This window comes from Notothenia rossii (genome assembly GCF_949606895.1).
Source record: "Notothenia rossii genome assembly, chromosome: 2".
Classification (NCBI taxonomy): Eukaryota; Metazoa; Chordata; class Actinopteri; order Perciformes; family Nototheniidae; genus Notothenia; species Notothenia rossii.
The window spans coordinates 19,397,372-19,412,545 of record NC_136904.1 but is presented as its reverse complement, the minus strand read 5'-3'; the positions used below and the strand labels follow the sequence as shown (position 1 = coordinate 19,412,545).

At 42.3% G+C, this 15,174-nt stretch overlaps 1 protein-coding gene across 2 annotated transcripts in view; it reads right to left on the bottom strand.

Moving 5' to 3' along the window:
• Positions 1-15,174, bottom strand: part of pde3b (phosphodiesterase 3B) — a 48,843-nt gene that overhangs the window by 12,628 nt on the left and 21,041 nt on the right. For both annotated transcript variants that reach the window (XM_079663137.1, XM_079663138.1), the window contains exons 2-4: positions 7,826-7,876; positions 6,566-6,814; positions 5,888-6,045 (exon numbers count right to left, since the gene is read on the bottom strand). In XM_079663137.1, coding sequence (XP_079519263.1) covers positions 5,888-6,045; positions 6,566-6,814; positions 7,826-7,876 — 458 coding nt within the window. The remainder of the gene's footprint in view (positions 1-5,887; positions 6,046-6,565; positions 6,815-7,825; positions 7,877-15,174) is intronic.

Genomic DNA, 15,174 nt, shown 5'->3' with positions numbered 1-15,174 from the left:
CGTTTTTGACTCAACATCTGCAACGTCCTTCTAACCTGCAGAAGCCATGCAACTGATGTTTTCAGCCTGGTCCATGATGAGAAATAGGTTATCATGTGGTTTGTTGTAGTCTGTCCATCCTTGACGATGATGGCGTTCACTGTCGCCTCGCCTTTGACCTCTGTGTCTTCATCGCTGACAGAAGCACATTCCACAATATTCACAGGCCACTCTCTCTCATTCTCAAAAAGAAACTCTGGGCCACGAATCCGTCTGCTGCCAGTAAGAAGATGCTCAGCTTTCATGCCACGAGATGCCTCATCTGCTGGATTTTGCTTCGTACCAACGTACCTCCATTGTGAGATATCAGTGGCATCTCTTATAGCAGAAATCCTATTGGCCACGAAGGTGTGAAAACGCTTTGTTTCATTCCTAATGTACTTCAGTACAGTTGTACTATCCGTCCAGAAGGTTGAACCTTTCAACTCTAGCTGCAGCTCAGCTCTCAGCATCTTGTCAACTCGCACTGCAAGCACGGCAGCTGTTAATTCCATTCTCGGGATTGTCACTGTCTTTACTGGAGCAACTCGTGCTTTTCCTAACAGGAAAGCTAGATGAATGTCCTTCTGTTCATTCTGCAACCGCAGGTATGAAACTGTGCCGTATCCATGTTCACAGCCATCAGAAAAATGGTGTAGTTGGGCACTTGTGGCCTGTCCAAAATCTTTAGGTTTGATACACCTTGGCACACTGAACATACTTAGCTTTTGAAGTTCGTCCAGCCACTTCACCCACTGCAGCTGATTCGTTTGTGGTATTTGATCATCCCAGCTGTAGCTTAATCTGCACAGGTTTTGCAGCAGTAGCTTCGCGGGTAAAGTAAAAGGTGCAAGAAAACCAATAGGGTCATACACTGAGCTCAGCATGGACAAAATACCCCGTCTTGTGATTGGTTTTTCCTGGATTGCCATTTTGAATCTGAAAGTGTCAGTTTGCACACACCAGAGTAGTCCCAGAGTCCTCTCAACAGGGAGACTGTCTCTGTCCAGATCCAGTTCTTTCACTTCCTTGGCCCTCTTTTCCACATCAACAGATTCTAGCACTGACCTGCTATTGCTGATCCATTTCACCAGCTGAAAGCCTCCCAAGTGGCATACAGCCGTCAGATCTTTCACAAGGGCTTTGGCTTCTGCCTCGGACGACACAGACTTCAAGCAATCATCCACATAAAAGTTGTGTTTTATGGTGTCAACCACCTGTGCTGAAAAATAAGCTCTGTTGTCTTCTGCAATTTTCTTTAAGGCAAAACTGGCACAACTGGGTGATGATATTGCACCAAAAAAATGTACAGTCATCCTGTAATCAGCGAGATGTTGTGTCAGCTCACCATTTGGCCACCATAGGAAGCGAAGAAAGTCAACATCATTTCTTGCCACTTTTACCTGGTGATACATTGCTTGAATGTCGGCCATTACTGCTACAGATTTTTGGCGGAATCTTGTGAGGACTCCAAGTAAGGAATTTGTCAAATCAGGTCCCTGCATTAGCTTGCTGTTCAGTGATGTCCCTTTAAAGCTTGCGCCGCAGTCGAACACAACTCTCAAGGTTCCCTTTTTAGGGTGATGCACGCCATGAGTAGGGATGTACCAGACTTTTCCTTCTCTGCCTTCCAGTTGCTGTTCAGGCACTCTTTCTGCATAATCATTTTTTATGACATCGCCCAGAAAGTTGACATACTCCTCGTTAAATGTTGCATTTTTCTTGAATTTCCTTTTAAGACACAGAGCCCTTTGCTCAGCAACATGGCGATTGTTTGGCATTGAAACTTTCTCTTCTCTGAAAGGTAATTTCAGACTGTAATGTCCATCAGTGAGGTTGGCGGAACTTTTCATGATTTCCAAAAACTTAAAATCTTCTCTGAACATTTCTGTCTTTTCATCAGCTGATCTCTCATTGAAGTCGTGGTTGTATTGCTTTACCAGCAGTTCCTCCAAGCTGGTTAATGATATGTGATTGACTGCAATGGTGGGACAGCTGTTTACAATTTGGCGGTCTCCTCTCAGCAGTCCATTGACAACCCACCCTAGCAGGGTTCTGACAGCATAAGGTCCATCATCATCGCTGTTCACCACCTCCCATGGTTCCATGAGTTTTGAGACATTAGCTCCAATTAGCAGCTCCACGTCAGCGTCAATGACAGGAAGGTTCACAGAGTTTAAGTGGTGCCATGCACTTAACTCTTCCTGTTTTGGAATGTTGTCACGAGTCACAGGCATTAAAGGTTTGTATGAACACATCAGGTAGCTCGTAGTAATTGTTACTGTTGAGTGCAGCCACCTCCATCCCAGAAATGATGTGACTATCCACAAGCTTTTCCTGATTCATTGTTCTCAACAGGAATTTGGATTTTCTTCCTGTCATCTTAAGCTCCCTCATCAGTCGCTCTGAGCAAAAGGTGGCCGTGCTACCAGGATCTAGGAAGGCATAAGTGTTTATCACTGTGCTGCCTTTTGTAGCTTTGATCTGAACGGGCACAATGGGCAAGGCACACTCCTTTCCTCCAGCCCCAATATGGCCACATGTTTTGGTAGAAACTTTGTGATCCTCTGTTGATGTTTCTTGCGGTATGTCCTCTGATGAGACTTCCTTTCTCGGTGAATGGATGTGGAGGATGGTGGGATGTTTTAAATTACAGACTTGGCAGTACAGGCGGCTGCGGCAGTCCTTGCTCATGTGTCCAACAGCTAAACAACCAAAACAAATACCCTTTTCTTTCAGAAAACTAATTTTCTCTGTGTGCATCATCCTCTCCATTTTGTAGCATGTCTCCAACTTGTGATCCTCTTCACACAGCAGACAAGATATCCTTCTTGGCCTATACGGTAGGCTATTCTCCTTTTGCTTTTCAGGTGCAGTTCCACGATTGACAACTTCAACAGAAGTAGCAAAACTGCTTCCTTTCTGGTGGCTGCGAGGCTGGGATATGTTGTTTCCACTTATGTATTTTGGTGAAGAGATGGACGTGTCTTGAATGTTTCCAAACAGCGGATCAGAGGCAGTAGATACTTGTTGCTCAACAAACTTGACAATATCGCTGAAACATGCTTGGCGATGTTGCCTCTCCTGTAGCTCGTAAGCAAGGTTTCTCCATCTTTCCCTCATTTTATAGGGCAACTTTAAGATCATCACCCGCATGTGTGTTGCCATATTCATCTCTGACATGTAGCTTATGTCCTCCATGGCATTGCAGCAAACAAGGAGAAACAAAGAGAAAGCTTGCAAAGCTTTAACATCCTCTGCTTTCACTGGTGTCCATCCAAGCGCTTGCTCCATGTATGCAGTGGCTATTATTTGTTGATTTCCAAAGCATTCTCTCAAAAGTGTCTTTGCTCTTTGGTATCCCCTGTCGGGTGGCATGTGTTGACAGCTTTTAACCAGTTATTTGGGTTGTCCCTTGGTGTATTGTTTCAAAAAATATAGGCAATCAACATTGGTAGCAGTCTTTGCTTCCACTCCATGTTCAAATGCTCGTATGAATGCACTATACTCCAAAGGGTCTCCATCAAAGGTTGGTATTTCTCTTGGTGGCAGTGACAATGTTGACTGTTGCTGCACCAACAGAGCTGTGATATCATTTTTGCCTTTGCATGATGTTGATAATGTTGCCTTGAATTACGTTACTTTGCACTGAACCCGTATGTTGGCTGGTTTCCTGCACCAAATGTGTGTCAAGATCATGAGGGACTTGTGTGGCAGAGAATGTCTGCTGACATATCTGAGATGAGGTGGGATTTAGTTCATAGGCTTTAGATCCATTCCCTTCTGGTATTGTTGTGGCTGTGAATGCCTCCATTGGCAATAGAGTTTTACTGCGACCTACTGGTGGAGGATGAAACTGCTGGTTTGAATCTTTGGGGCGCGCACCCATTGACAGAGCAAAGTTCTTATCCTGTTCTGTAGGATTATGGTACTGCAAGTTTGCATCCTTGTGCAGAGTCTCCACTGACACTACAGCGCTGCTGCCCCCTTTTGGTGAGGGGTTGAACTGACCTTCTGAACCTTGTGGGATGAATTATGTAGCAGATGGTCTAAGAGAGATTTTCATTTTGGCTCTTTCTAGATACGAATTCATTCCATTTGAATCAGCCCTTGAGCTTTGAACCTCAGATCCTCTGTACCTGAGCACATTGGCCTTTGCTGTATGGGCAGCAATTCCACTTTGCAATTCAAGCCACTCCTTGCGTTATCTGATCTGTTCCTCCTCACACTTTCTGGCTGCTGCGAGGCTGTGCTCTTTACACTCCAGTGCATGTTTTTCTTTGAGGATAGCCGCCATAGCACTGAGAGCGGCCGCTTCAGCCTACGCCTTGATACATGCAGACGAGATGGATGACATTTTGGACCCGTGGCTGGAGCGGCCAGCTGATGTGCATGTTCTTCTGCTTACATTAGAAACGCTGCCATTTGGACAGATATCATCAATTACCACAGTTTTGGTTGCAGCATTGACATTTACCACATCATCATCAATTGCATGTGTAAATTGCTCTTTTGTAGTTTGCAACCACCTTTCCATTTTATTCATCATTTCTCGATTACCGTGCATTCGTGTTTCAAACCATTCATTTTGTTTTATAACTTCATCCTCTGGTATTAATGGTTTCAGAGAATCATGCAACTCATTTAATTCCATCATTGTTTTCACAATCATTTCACACATGGATTCCACCTCAGGCACATTTTGGCTTGAAAGTATCAATTGTTCAACATCCTTTGTTAATTTATGCAGTTTCTTTATCCTTGAATTCGTTTCATGTTGAATTGATGCTATTTTTAATTCCAATGCTTTAACAGTGAGTTTAGGCTGTCTTTTACCGAGCCCGCTCCCTGTATCACTTTGAGTGGCAGGCGCTTTAGGCCGACTCCCATCTTGGCTCATTTTGACAGTAACGCAGCAGCTGCGGGAGGTTTTATTTTAGAATTGTCGCAGGATTTACCTTTATCCTGATATGAGAAGGTCAATCTCCTTCACAGCTTGCAACAATTCTGAACGATCCTACCGTGGTTCCTCGTGGCTTTCACAGCGTTCACATGTCAGCAATCATCTGGAGCTGTGTGGGAGCGCAGCAGCTCCTTCTTCCGTCCGAGATCCTCTGATTCATTCATTGGAGCGTGTTTTTCAACAAGTGTAGCGGCGATCGCTCATCAAAAAAGGCCACTCATGGAGGTTAGCAATCAGAGTTCCCAACGCGTGTTGTGGTGAAGGATGAGGTCCACCATGACGTCATTTGTAATGCTTTATTTCTTTATACAACGTTAAAATGTTCTTTTACAAAGGCCTATCTAAAATCTTGGTTAAAACATAACAATCACGCACACGCTCAGACACGGTCAACACGGTTGAAAAACGTGTGGCTTCCTCTCTAACCTCCCATCCCAGCTGATCACCTGTGCCCACATATATATAGTTAATTACCTCCCGTGCCCCCAGGTGCGCAGATTGGATGATGACGCGTTCACACACACACACACACAGACAAACCCCGTGCACAACCCAAAGCAAATTGGCTCCAACACATACAGTCACATTATTCAGATCTTGCAAAAATAGTTATTAATCTGCTCCAAAACAGATTCAACGTGGGAGGCGTGTGGTGCAGTGGGTTGTGCGTTGGTGTTCGGTTCAGGGGGGCACAGGTTCAAACCCCACTGCTGTCAGCATGTCGTCGTGTCCCTGGGAAATAAACTTCACCCCAAAGTGCTCCTGTGGGGGTTGCCCACAGTATTGAGTATGTAAGTCGCTTTGGATAAAAAATTCAGGGTGAAGTATAGCCCAGATGATGTGTGTGAGCAAATGTAAAGACAGTGTGTATTTCTGGAAGGTGGTAAAGTGTGTTTGTGTTGGTACCTGCTCAAGTTGAGGTCTGGGTGGGGTCTCTTGCCAGTGTTGCGTTCCCAGCGTAAGGAAGGGGAGTCAAGAGGAGGGGGTGCAGAGCAGGAGGAGGAGGAGGAGGTGGAGCTCCTCCTGGGCTGAGGGGTGGGGAGGCTGTTTCTGCTGCTCAAACCCTGATGGGGAAAAAGGAAGTCTCCAGTATAGATCAATGTTTGATACACTAACTAAAGATGCTGGCCGTGTTATATACACAGAAGCTATGGGCATGTGTGAACTAAGGCCGTTTTCATAATTAAAAATTGTACAGCGTCAAAAAGCAAAGAAGCAAGCAGAGAGCACCTGCAAGGTAAAGAACAGGGTCCAATTGTCCAAATATCTGTCTCAGCTTTTGCCCCATCTCAATGCAACGTCATCTAGCAGCGCAACACATCATCCGGCCAATCAATTATATCAATGGCGTAATTCTGCTATCTGCCATCAAGATAAAAGATCAAAAGACTGCGGCTCTGATAACTTTAACAGCTGGCAAATCCTTTCTCACGGTGTTAGAGACTGCTGTGCAGCATTATGTTGTCAGTAGTGTCCTAAGTTTAGATACTTGTTTATTACCAAGACTTTTTCAAACTGAAATAGCCTATTACTCATCTCTTCATGTATTTACTACACTGGTGCAGTGGCAATGCTGGTACTCACCTTTATGGTCTTTCTGTCACTCCTCTCTACAGAATCCTCCACCTCACCACAGGGGTAGAACCCGGGGAAGGGGGTGAAGGGGTTGACCCTGGGGCGGCACGAGCCTGAAAATGTCCCCATGAGGCTGGAGATGCTGCGCAGGGCTGAGATGGTGTGTGGGGACTGAGAGGAGTCCATCAGCAGGTCGGACACCAGGTTCCTGGCCTCGTTGATGACTGAAAGATCCACGCCGTTGCCGCTCACCGCACCCTGACATATTCACACATACATCGAGCAGATTAGGGGACAGGGCAGTCAATGCACCAAGTTGGTTTTAAAAAGTTTTCTTTAGGGAAAGTTTTGTTAAAGTGCTTTTACATTTTCATTCGACATTTCTATATACATTTTTTTGTTTCTTGTATGTGTGTTTTAGTGTTAGTCTGTGTGCTTTGGTTATTTGTTGTTGTTTCTATTTTATTTCCCCTAATCTATAATGATTTGCCTTTTTATATTTATGAAACACATATGAAGATAAAAGGGACAGTGTTTGACAATATGCGTTTGTTTATTGCAGAAAAAAGAACAAAAAGCCAATAAACATGAAATACAAAAAATAACTTTTTTCTTCGAAAGTCAAAAGATAATGCAAAATAGATCCAAAATCATGGCTTTAAGGTTACAAACAGTGTTGTCTAGTAGCCCTTGTGTTGGTCTGTACTGTAACAGCATGAAAATTAGCTGATTTATGACACTAACTGAATAGAACGATAGGGCTGGCTGTGTTGTGGTTAGAACAGTAACCGTAAATAAGGAAGAACGTACACTATATGTAGGGCCCATATGAGGAGTGTTGTGCAATGCTTGTTTCTAAAGTACTTAAAGGTATAAGTGCATAAAGAGGTGTTATCGTGGCAGGTTTGATGTGGGAAAATGTCCTGGCTTACTGGGCTCTGTCTAACAGGAACAAATAATGATTTTTGGTCTGTGGGAGCTAAATTCTTTGACAGATTACGCAAATAGTTCAAACAAGACAAAGAATGTCTGAAAAAGATAACAAATTGTGGCATGACAACAATCCCAAGGTCGCTGCATGCCAGGTTTTACACAATGTGTATTTTGCCAGACCAAAATCAGTCAGTAAAATAACTGAATTTCCTGAAGGTGAATTATAGAAAGCTTCCACTCTACATGGACCACCCCTCTCTGGACAGACCTGTATTATGTGTGTGTTGTTTGGATCCACCGTGCACAGTAAACTCCTGAAAAGAACACAGAACTGACCTGATACTGTGGTTTGTACCAGTGTTTCAGATCCCAGTCCCACAAGATCATCTGAAAAAAAAACAAAGGACATAAACTGTTAGTGAAATGTCATCATTGCATATTTGTTTGTGCATGCATGACAGAGAATACGAAATGCATTCACATACAAGGAGCAGACTTTGAGCTATGCTCCAATTTCAGCACACTGCCTTATGACTTTTTGTATCTCTTTTATGTGAGAACAATGGCAGGTGAGCAACAGAGCTTCTTCTAATTCTGCATGCTTTCCAAAAACACACACTATAGAAACAGTTTACACTAAAGATTTCCTGCAACACATGAGGCACTTTCTACTACAGGTATGCTCACGCACAAGGCCTTAGTGACATCAATCTGAGCCCTTAACTGAAAGCAAAAGAAGAAAAGCAAACCACTACAACCACCATGGTGCGTCTGCAATGGGGCTTTGAGATCTTATCTGGTCCAACTACGTCAATCGGCAGCATTTCCACGCTATCTGTTGGTAACCACACAGGAGCTCTCACACGTTACTGCGGTGTACAGTCAAAGTTGTTGCAGGCTGTGTAACACTTAGTTGCTAGACCAGAAACAATATAATCCTCTGTTTTAGAAGAATAAACACAAAGATGATTAATTAAGATAATAAGGAAAAATTGACTAGTTTTGTTCCACTACCAGATTATTAAATTATTATTATAACTTTCTCAGCCGTGCACTTTTTCGTGAGCGCACAGAAATGGTATGAGAAGGCATAACAATTGCACTATTTGCGATGAAACCTGGTACAATATTTTCATTCATGTGGCAACAAACGGACCGAGATTTTTGTTCTACTAAAGCAATTTGCAATGTTTTCAAAAGCCAGCAAGCATTCTCACCATGCACCACAAGAGGGAGAGACACGGGGAATACGCCTCCTTTTGAAAAGCACCTCCATAAACACAGACAACCTCTACATGTAAACATTATGCACACATGTCCTTCTTTTAAACATGTCAGCCAGTCAGGAATAATCAAGGCACATTAATGTGAAAAGGTTTCAGATTCATAATCGGTCATTTCTAGCACAGTCAAGGAATTCAATAAGATGTATGCTAGTAAACAAATTCAGTTTGTTTTAGAAAAAGCTTAAAAAATATATGTTTACTGTTAAATTGTAAAATGCACTCTTATATAAATGTTCTAAGTTTTTGTGATTACAAAAACTAAAACTATCTTTACAGGCTTTAAAGCCAGGTTTTTAATATAACAAGGCACGCTCTAAATAGTTTTGTTTAATCTTGACTTTTCTGCATGTGAGACATACAAAGCATTAAAGCTATAGGTAAGGTCGGTAAATAGTTCAGACGCCCGGTCACATCTCCTCTAATCAGTAACCGTTTCATTGATCAAAGTGGGATGTCGGGTGTTTGTCATCAGCATCTGTACAATGCTGCAAAACATTTAATATGGCAAATAAGCCCTGCCATGGCAACTCCAGATAGAGGCCAGCAAACAATGTTCCATACACCATGGCAACGGGATGGCGGGAGACGGCCGGAGGACAGAGTTGTTGGCCTTCTGCTTGTTTACGGAGAGACGCAGGAGGGCTGAAGCGGAGAGGGAGATGGGTAAAAGCTGAAGGAGAGGATGCCATAATGGAGGGGATGGAAAGTTAAGGACAGAGAACTATAGACAGATTTTAAAAAAACTAGACACAAAGTACACTCAGCCTTAATTCAGCTCCACCCAAGGTGATTTGTTCCTTTTTTTACCGACCCTCGATCGTACAGTGAGAAATCTTTATTGTGTCACCTAACATAGTATGTGTACACTCTGTCTACACCTCACCTCTACAGTGTGCCTTTGCATTATCTGTGCACAATGCACGAAACACGAATGTCTTCTCCGCCTCCAACGCAGCACAGAAACAGGAAAAGCTGGCTGAATGAGAGCGAACAACACCATCACAGAGTGTGCCAAGCCACAACTTATTTACAGCGAGGGCCTTCCGCAAGGGAGGGGGTTAAATCTTTCAATGAACCAGAGATATTTTCTTTAGTGATGTTTTGAAAACATGACATGAGGGCAGACACAGAGACCAAGACACACAACTCAGCTGCTGACATTTGAGACACCTGTACACATGCACGTCGACGCACACATGCACACAGCAAAACACATATATTCTTTCTCATCACTAAAACATTTAGGTGAAATTATGAAACAACACTTCTTATCTTATCATCAAGTACATTAAGAAACAAGCGATGTTTCCATGTTATGATATTAAACTCTGCTACTCAACGACATTTAAAAAGGAATAATTAGTTTTTTGCACTTGTACATAAGTACATGCATGTGACCAAATGCATTACACCCCAGCGGCATACAACGTAGGAAAAACGTCAATAACAATGCATTAAAATGTAGTGTTATTGACGCATTTGTCATTTATTATTATTATGAATTTATGTAAAAGTTAGCTTTTGCTGTCATGACTTTACTAGTCTTAATGGAGTATTCTGACATTGCTTTTGCTGAGATAGCCTACTTCTTCCATCATTAGCTTTAGGGATCAAGATGCTGAGAAGGGAAGAAATAATGTAAATTAACGTGAATCATGCCTAGATTTCAAGTTAGTTCTTTACTTGGTGTTATTGCTATCTTTTAAAACACAGGCACAGACAAGGTTATACTGGCATATTCAGTGTATCTGCTATGCTGTGTAACACTGTGTGCACAGCTACATGTGAATGGAGATTATTTATGGTGCAGGTATTTCAAAAAGGGAAATAACAGCACTATATTTAAGCACACCTGCTTGAATATACAGAAGAAAAGCAAACAGGGAGAGACAAACAAAGCAAAAAAACACACATAATCTAGCATTCACTCAAAAGTCCAGGGAAATGTAGTACACGTAAATAAAGAAAAACATTCAACACACATACGCACACAGTTATTTAACGTTTAACACAAGTCATAAATATCAACAGGAGTCAATAAACCTGTGCAGGCTATTAGACGGCCAGTTGTTACACCTGCGTGTCATATTGGCTAGGCTCTGCGGTGCGAGAGGTGCTAGAACTGATAAAAACACGCTAATAAGAGTGTGGGGGACAGAGAAAAGGTATCAATGGCAGACAGGCAGGCATTTGTATGGAGGGGAGTAAGGCTCTGCTGACGTCAGAGTGTGGCCGCACACACGGCGTCAGCAGCCCTCTGCACATGCACACGCCAATAATGAGGACCGAGCTCTGGCTGTCAAGACACGCACCGGAAGGAAAGATGATACGGAGAGAGGAAAAGAAAGCAAAGGCTGGCTTGATTCTTTTAAGCCTGTTCAGGAGAGAGACCTAACCATATCAGACATCTGCAGAGAGTGTGTGTGTGTGTGTGTGTGTGTGTGTGTGTGTGTGTGTGTGTGTGTGTGTGTGTGTGTGTGTGTGTGTGTGTGTGTGTGTGTGTGTGTGTGTGTGTGTGTGTGTGTGTGTGTGTGTGTGTGTGTGTGTGTGTGTGTGTGTGTGTGTGTGTGTGTGTGTGTGTGTGTGTGTGTGTGTGTGTGTGTGTGTGTGTGTGTGTGCGCGCGTGTGATTGGAGGGACATAGGTTGAACTGGGCCTGTAGTAGTGCTGAAGCTCTGGCAGGTTAGCTGACGGTGGGCCAACAGCTGAGGCGACTGGAGGAAGGAGCTGGGATTTTAAACAGTCTCTGGACTTTTGACCCCGACTTACTCACTACCAGGATGTTTCCCACACACAAAACTAAACCATCCAAGAAAACGATTACAAAACTTTGAGAAAATGCTTACTTTATCTACAAAATGCATTGTGTTTTAAATCTAGTTATGTAAAGCACAATAAGAACCTGGATTAAAACATAAATCTTTAAAATGCTCCACAAATATGTACGATAAACTATTCAAAACATGTCATGTAATCACTGTAGAGGTCATATTAATTCAATGAAAATGGTCATGAAGAAAGAAAACAGTGAACTCCCTCTAACCCAGTGGTTCTGTCATTCCCCACTTTGAACAGGTGGGCCTTTCCAAGCCCCACCTGTTCCTCATCACTCCAATAAAATGGTAGGCCAGGCTTAAAATGGTCAAATGTATCATTCTATAACAGGGGTCTCCAACCTTTTTTTGGATGAGTGCTACTTTCTAAAAATAAAACAACTCGTGCGCTACTTTTCCTCCTCTTTTTTGTTTTTTTTGCAGTGTATATATTTAGCACATTTTAACATTATTATATGCTTACCTTTAACCTTTGTGTTCTGGTTGGGTCTGTGGGACCCGTTTGCAGTGTTTACTAAAATAAAATGTATGCAATTTAATTATTTTAACCTGCTTTATTTGGGGGTCAGTGGACCTCACCTCCTCAGGGGGGTCCGGGGTCGTATTATTTACGATTAGGCTATATTAAATACCGTAGATAAAGGTGTGCTCTCTCTAGCTCTCTCTAGCTCTCTCGCTCTCTCTCTCTCTCTCTCTGTCTCGCTCGAGGCTGTGTGCTCCTTCGTGGCGATGACGGCTTGCGTTGAAAAAAATAAATAAACATAGGCCTATTTGTAAAGTGGGACGACACAAACGGGATTTGGAAAAGTCTCACGGATAAACTCCTTATGAAGTGGTGAGGTGCCGCTCCACATTGCTTTTCTTCCCCACTGCAACGCTGGTGTGTGTGTGTGTGTGTGTGTGTGTGTGTGTGTGTGTGTGTGTGTGTGTGTGTGTGTGTGTGTGAGCATTTCACATGTGTGTATGACAGATTTTTAGATTAGTCTGTAAATGATTTTGTGTTTCAGTTGTGAGTCCGTGTCCATCGGGAGATTCTGGACTTTTCCCGGTGGGCTGCTGCCGTTGGTGGGCTCTGGCTCTGGCATAGGTGGGCCGTGGACTTTCACAGCGCCGATGCGCCGGTACCGCACCTGCCTTCGCAAACACCCACCGTGGCGAGGCTCTGGTCTGAGAAAAATGCATTAGACATTCAATACAAACACCCAGAAGATGTATCTGAGCCTCGTTGACACTATGAGCATGTATACATGCATAGTTATGATTTATTGAGTTTTCTAAAAGTTTAGGCTAAATATAGAGAAATTCTCAAGACTGTTAATTGTATTTGTTGTATAGTTTAAATAGCATTAAAACATCTATTTTGAAAAGATAACATACAACATGTAATTAGAGATACAGTTGTTATGTATTAATGTATTTAATGTATTTAATTTCTTTAAATATTATATTAAAAAGTTATTATATTCTTAGTTCAAATCTAGTACCCATATGGACATATTTTGTTAACTCTTGTTACAATAAGATGTATGAGATATATCATATATACTAATAATACTATAATAATACTTAAACTAGATTAGATAAGGTCGTGCTGATATGTTTTCTGCTGAGTGAATGAACCATTTCACGGTTGGTAGATGTGAAAGGATTTCAAAGTAAGGAGTGACTAAGCAGCTTTGAAGGTTTAAAGATAAAGTACTTCCTAGTGTAACCAGTCCACAGGACCAAAGCCTTGTAAAAATGGTTTTGCATCTGTGCAGCTTGGCTCAGCACCAGCCCACAGGTCAACAGGGCCGACCAGAAAATTCACGGTACTCCAGATGGCTAGTCCACCTATCGCTGTCACCAGTGTTGTCAGGGCAACCTGGCAGGACCATGGAAAATTCTTTGACCAGGGAAAGGAGCTCGTGCAAAATGTCATCCCTCTCTTTCACACTCATCTACCACTTCACTGGACTGGTGTTGTTCAGCGTCTGCCCTGCAAAAGGCAGTGCTCTGGCCTCTGGGAGTCAATTGGACTATTATTTTAAGCACTTAACTCTTGTGACACACTAGGGACTTTTCTGGCTTTCTCATTAAAATACATTTTACTGTCTAATGCATATCTCATACAATTCTGCAAGGTTTGATTGTGTTCATTTTTTGGGCAGTTTCTTCTTTATCGCCCTTTTATCCAACCGATAAAAAAGGGATGATTCCACCTGCCATTACAGGATAAAATCACACAATCCTAAAATTAACATTTTATTGGCATTAATTAGAGTCAACCAAACGCCTTCGAAGTATTCAATTTCTTCTATCTAGGGGGTGCATCTATAGAAAGTACAACGAAAAGCACATAAAGTGTCCTTTTCACCCCACAAAGCAGCATTTCTTAAAATGTACACAGTGGAAAGCATTTTATGAGACTTTTATAGAATCCATTAAAACATAAACAGCTAATCTTTCATTTGTTATCGAGCTGCCAAGTCATGTGACCGACTGGAGTTAAATGTTCTCCCCAGATATGCAAGGAAAACCAGCTAATAATAATTAAGTTAAGTCAATTTCATTGGAGCTAGCGAAAACATTGATTTCAGGATTAAAACTAAACCAAAAAAATAACTGAATATATACCACTAGATCACAGTAATCAAGAACATCAAATTCAACATCAAAGCCCCTGGTTTACGTCAACGAAGGTCAGAGTTTGTTGCAGCACAATGAGTAGCCTACACATCTCTCTCATCTTCCATCTCAGGGGCGTAGCATGTGGTTTTACTATGCAGTTTTGTTTACATGAGTCAGGAGACATACAGCACACGGCCTACACACCCACTAACTCCTTTGAAGCATGGAAGATAGCATTTGCTTTCTGCTTCCTGGCTGCTTTGTCCCGACAAAAAATAAGACACACCAGAATGAGAACGACAGAAAAACTGATTGGAAGTGTTGCGCCTGCGCAGCATAAGTCATTTGGGAAGTAACAGGACAAACTCTTTGTGCTAAACCCAAAACTGCTATCAAGACCACAGTAATTGACAAGTCCAAGGGACATGGAACTGTTGAGGTTTCCTTACAACAAGGCAATCATGGTTGTGTCCATCATGGTGGAGAGACCCATTAACCATAGAAAAGGCGCACAGGACAAAGACTGCATCTGCCGTAGTTAAAGAAGCGAAAGTATGGGAGTGGCTGCTTTGATGAAAAAACTTGATTCAGGAATGGAAGTCAAGAACATCAGTCAGGCAACTTTGAGGTGGCAGGTGTGTCCTTTTTATAAGAGAAAGCCTCAGGAGATATTTAAAGATCCCATGAGACCTTCAGTATGCATGGATTTTCTGGAACTCTAGTTTGACATAGCATGACTTTTGAAAAAGGAGATGCAGGAAGAAGAACAATATAGATAACTGACTAGATGTTTAGTAACAGCTACACGAGTTGGCCAAAGATAAATATAAGTTTTTCCTTATTTCTTTAGCTCTTGGATTTTTCTTTTTTTGGAACTTCTTCCGCACCTTTAGCTTTTTTTGTTGTACATCGACACAGCGAATGAGAAATTGATTTGCATACCTTTTTAATTTACA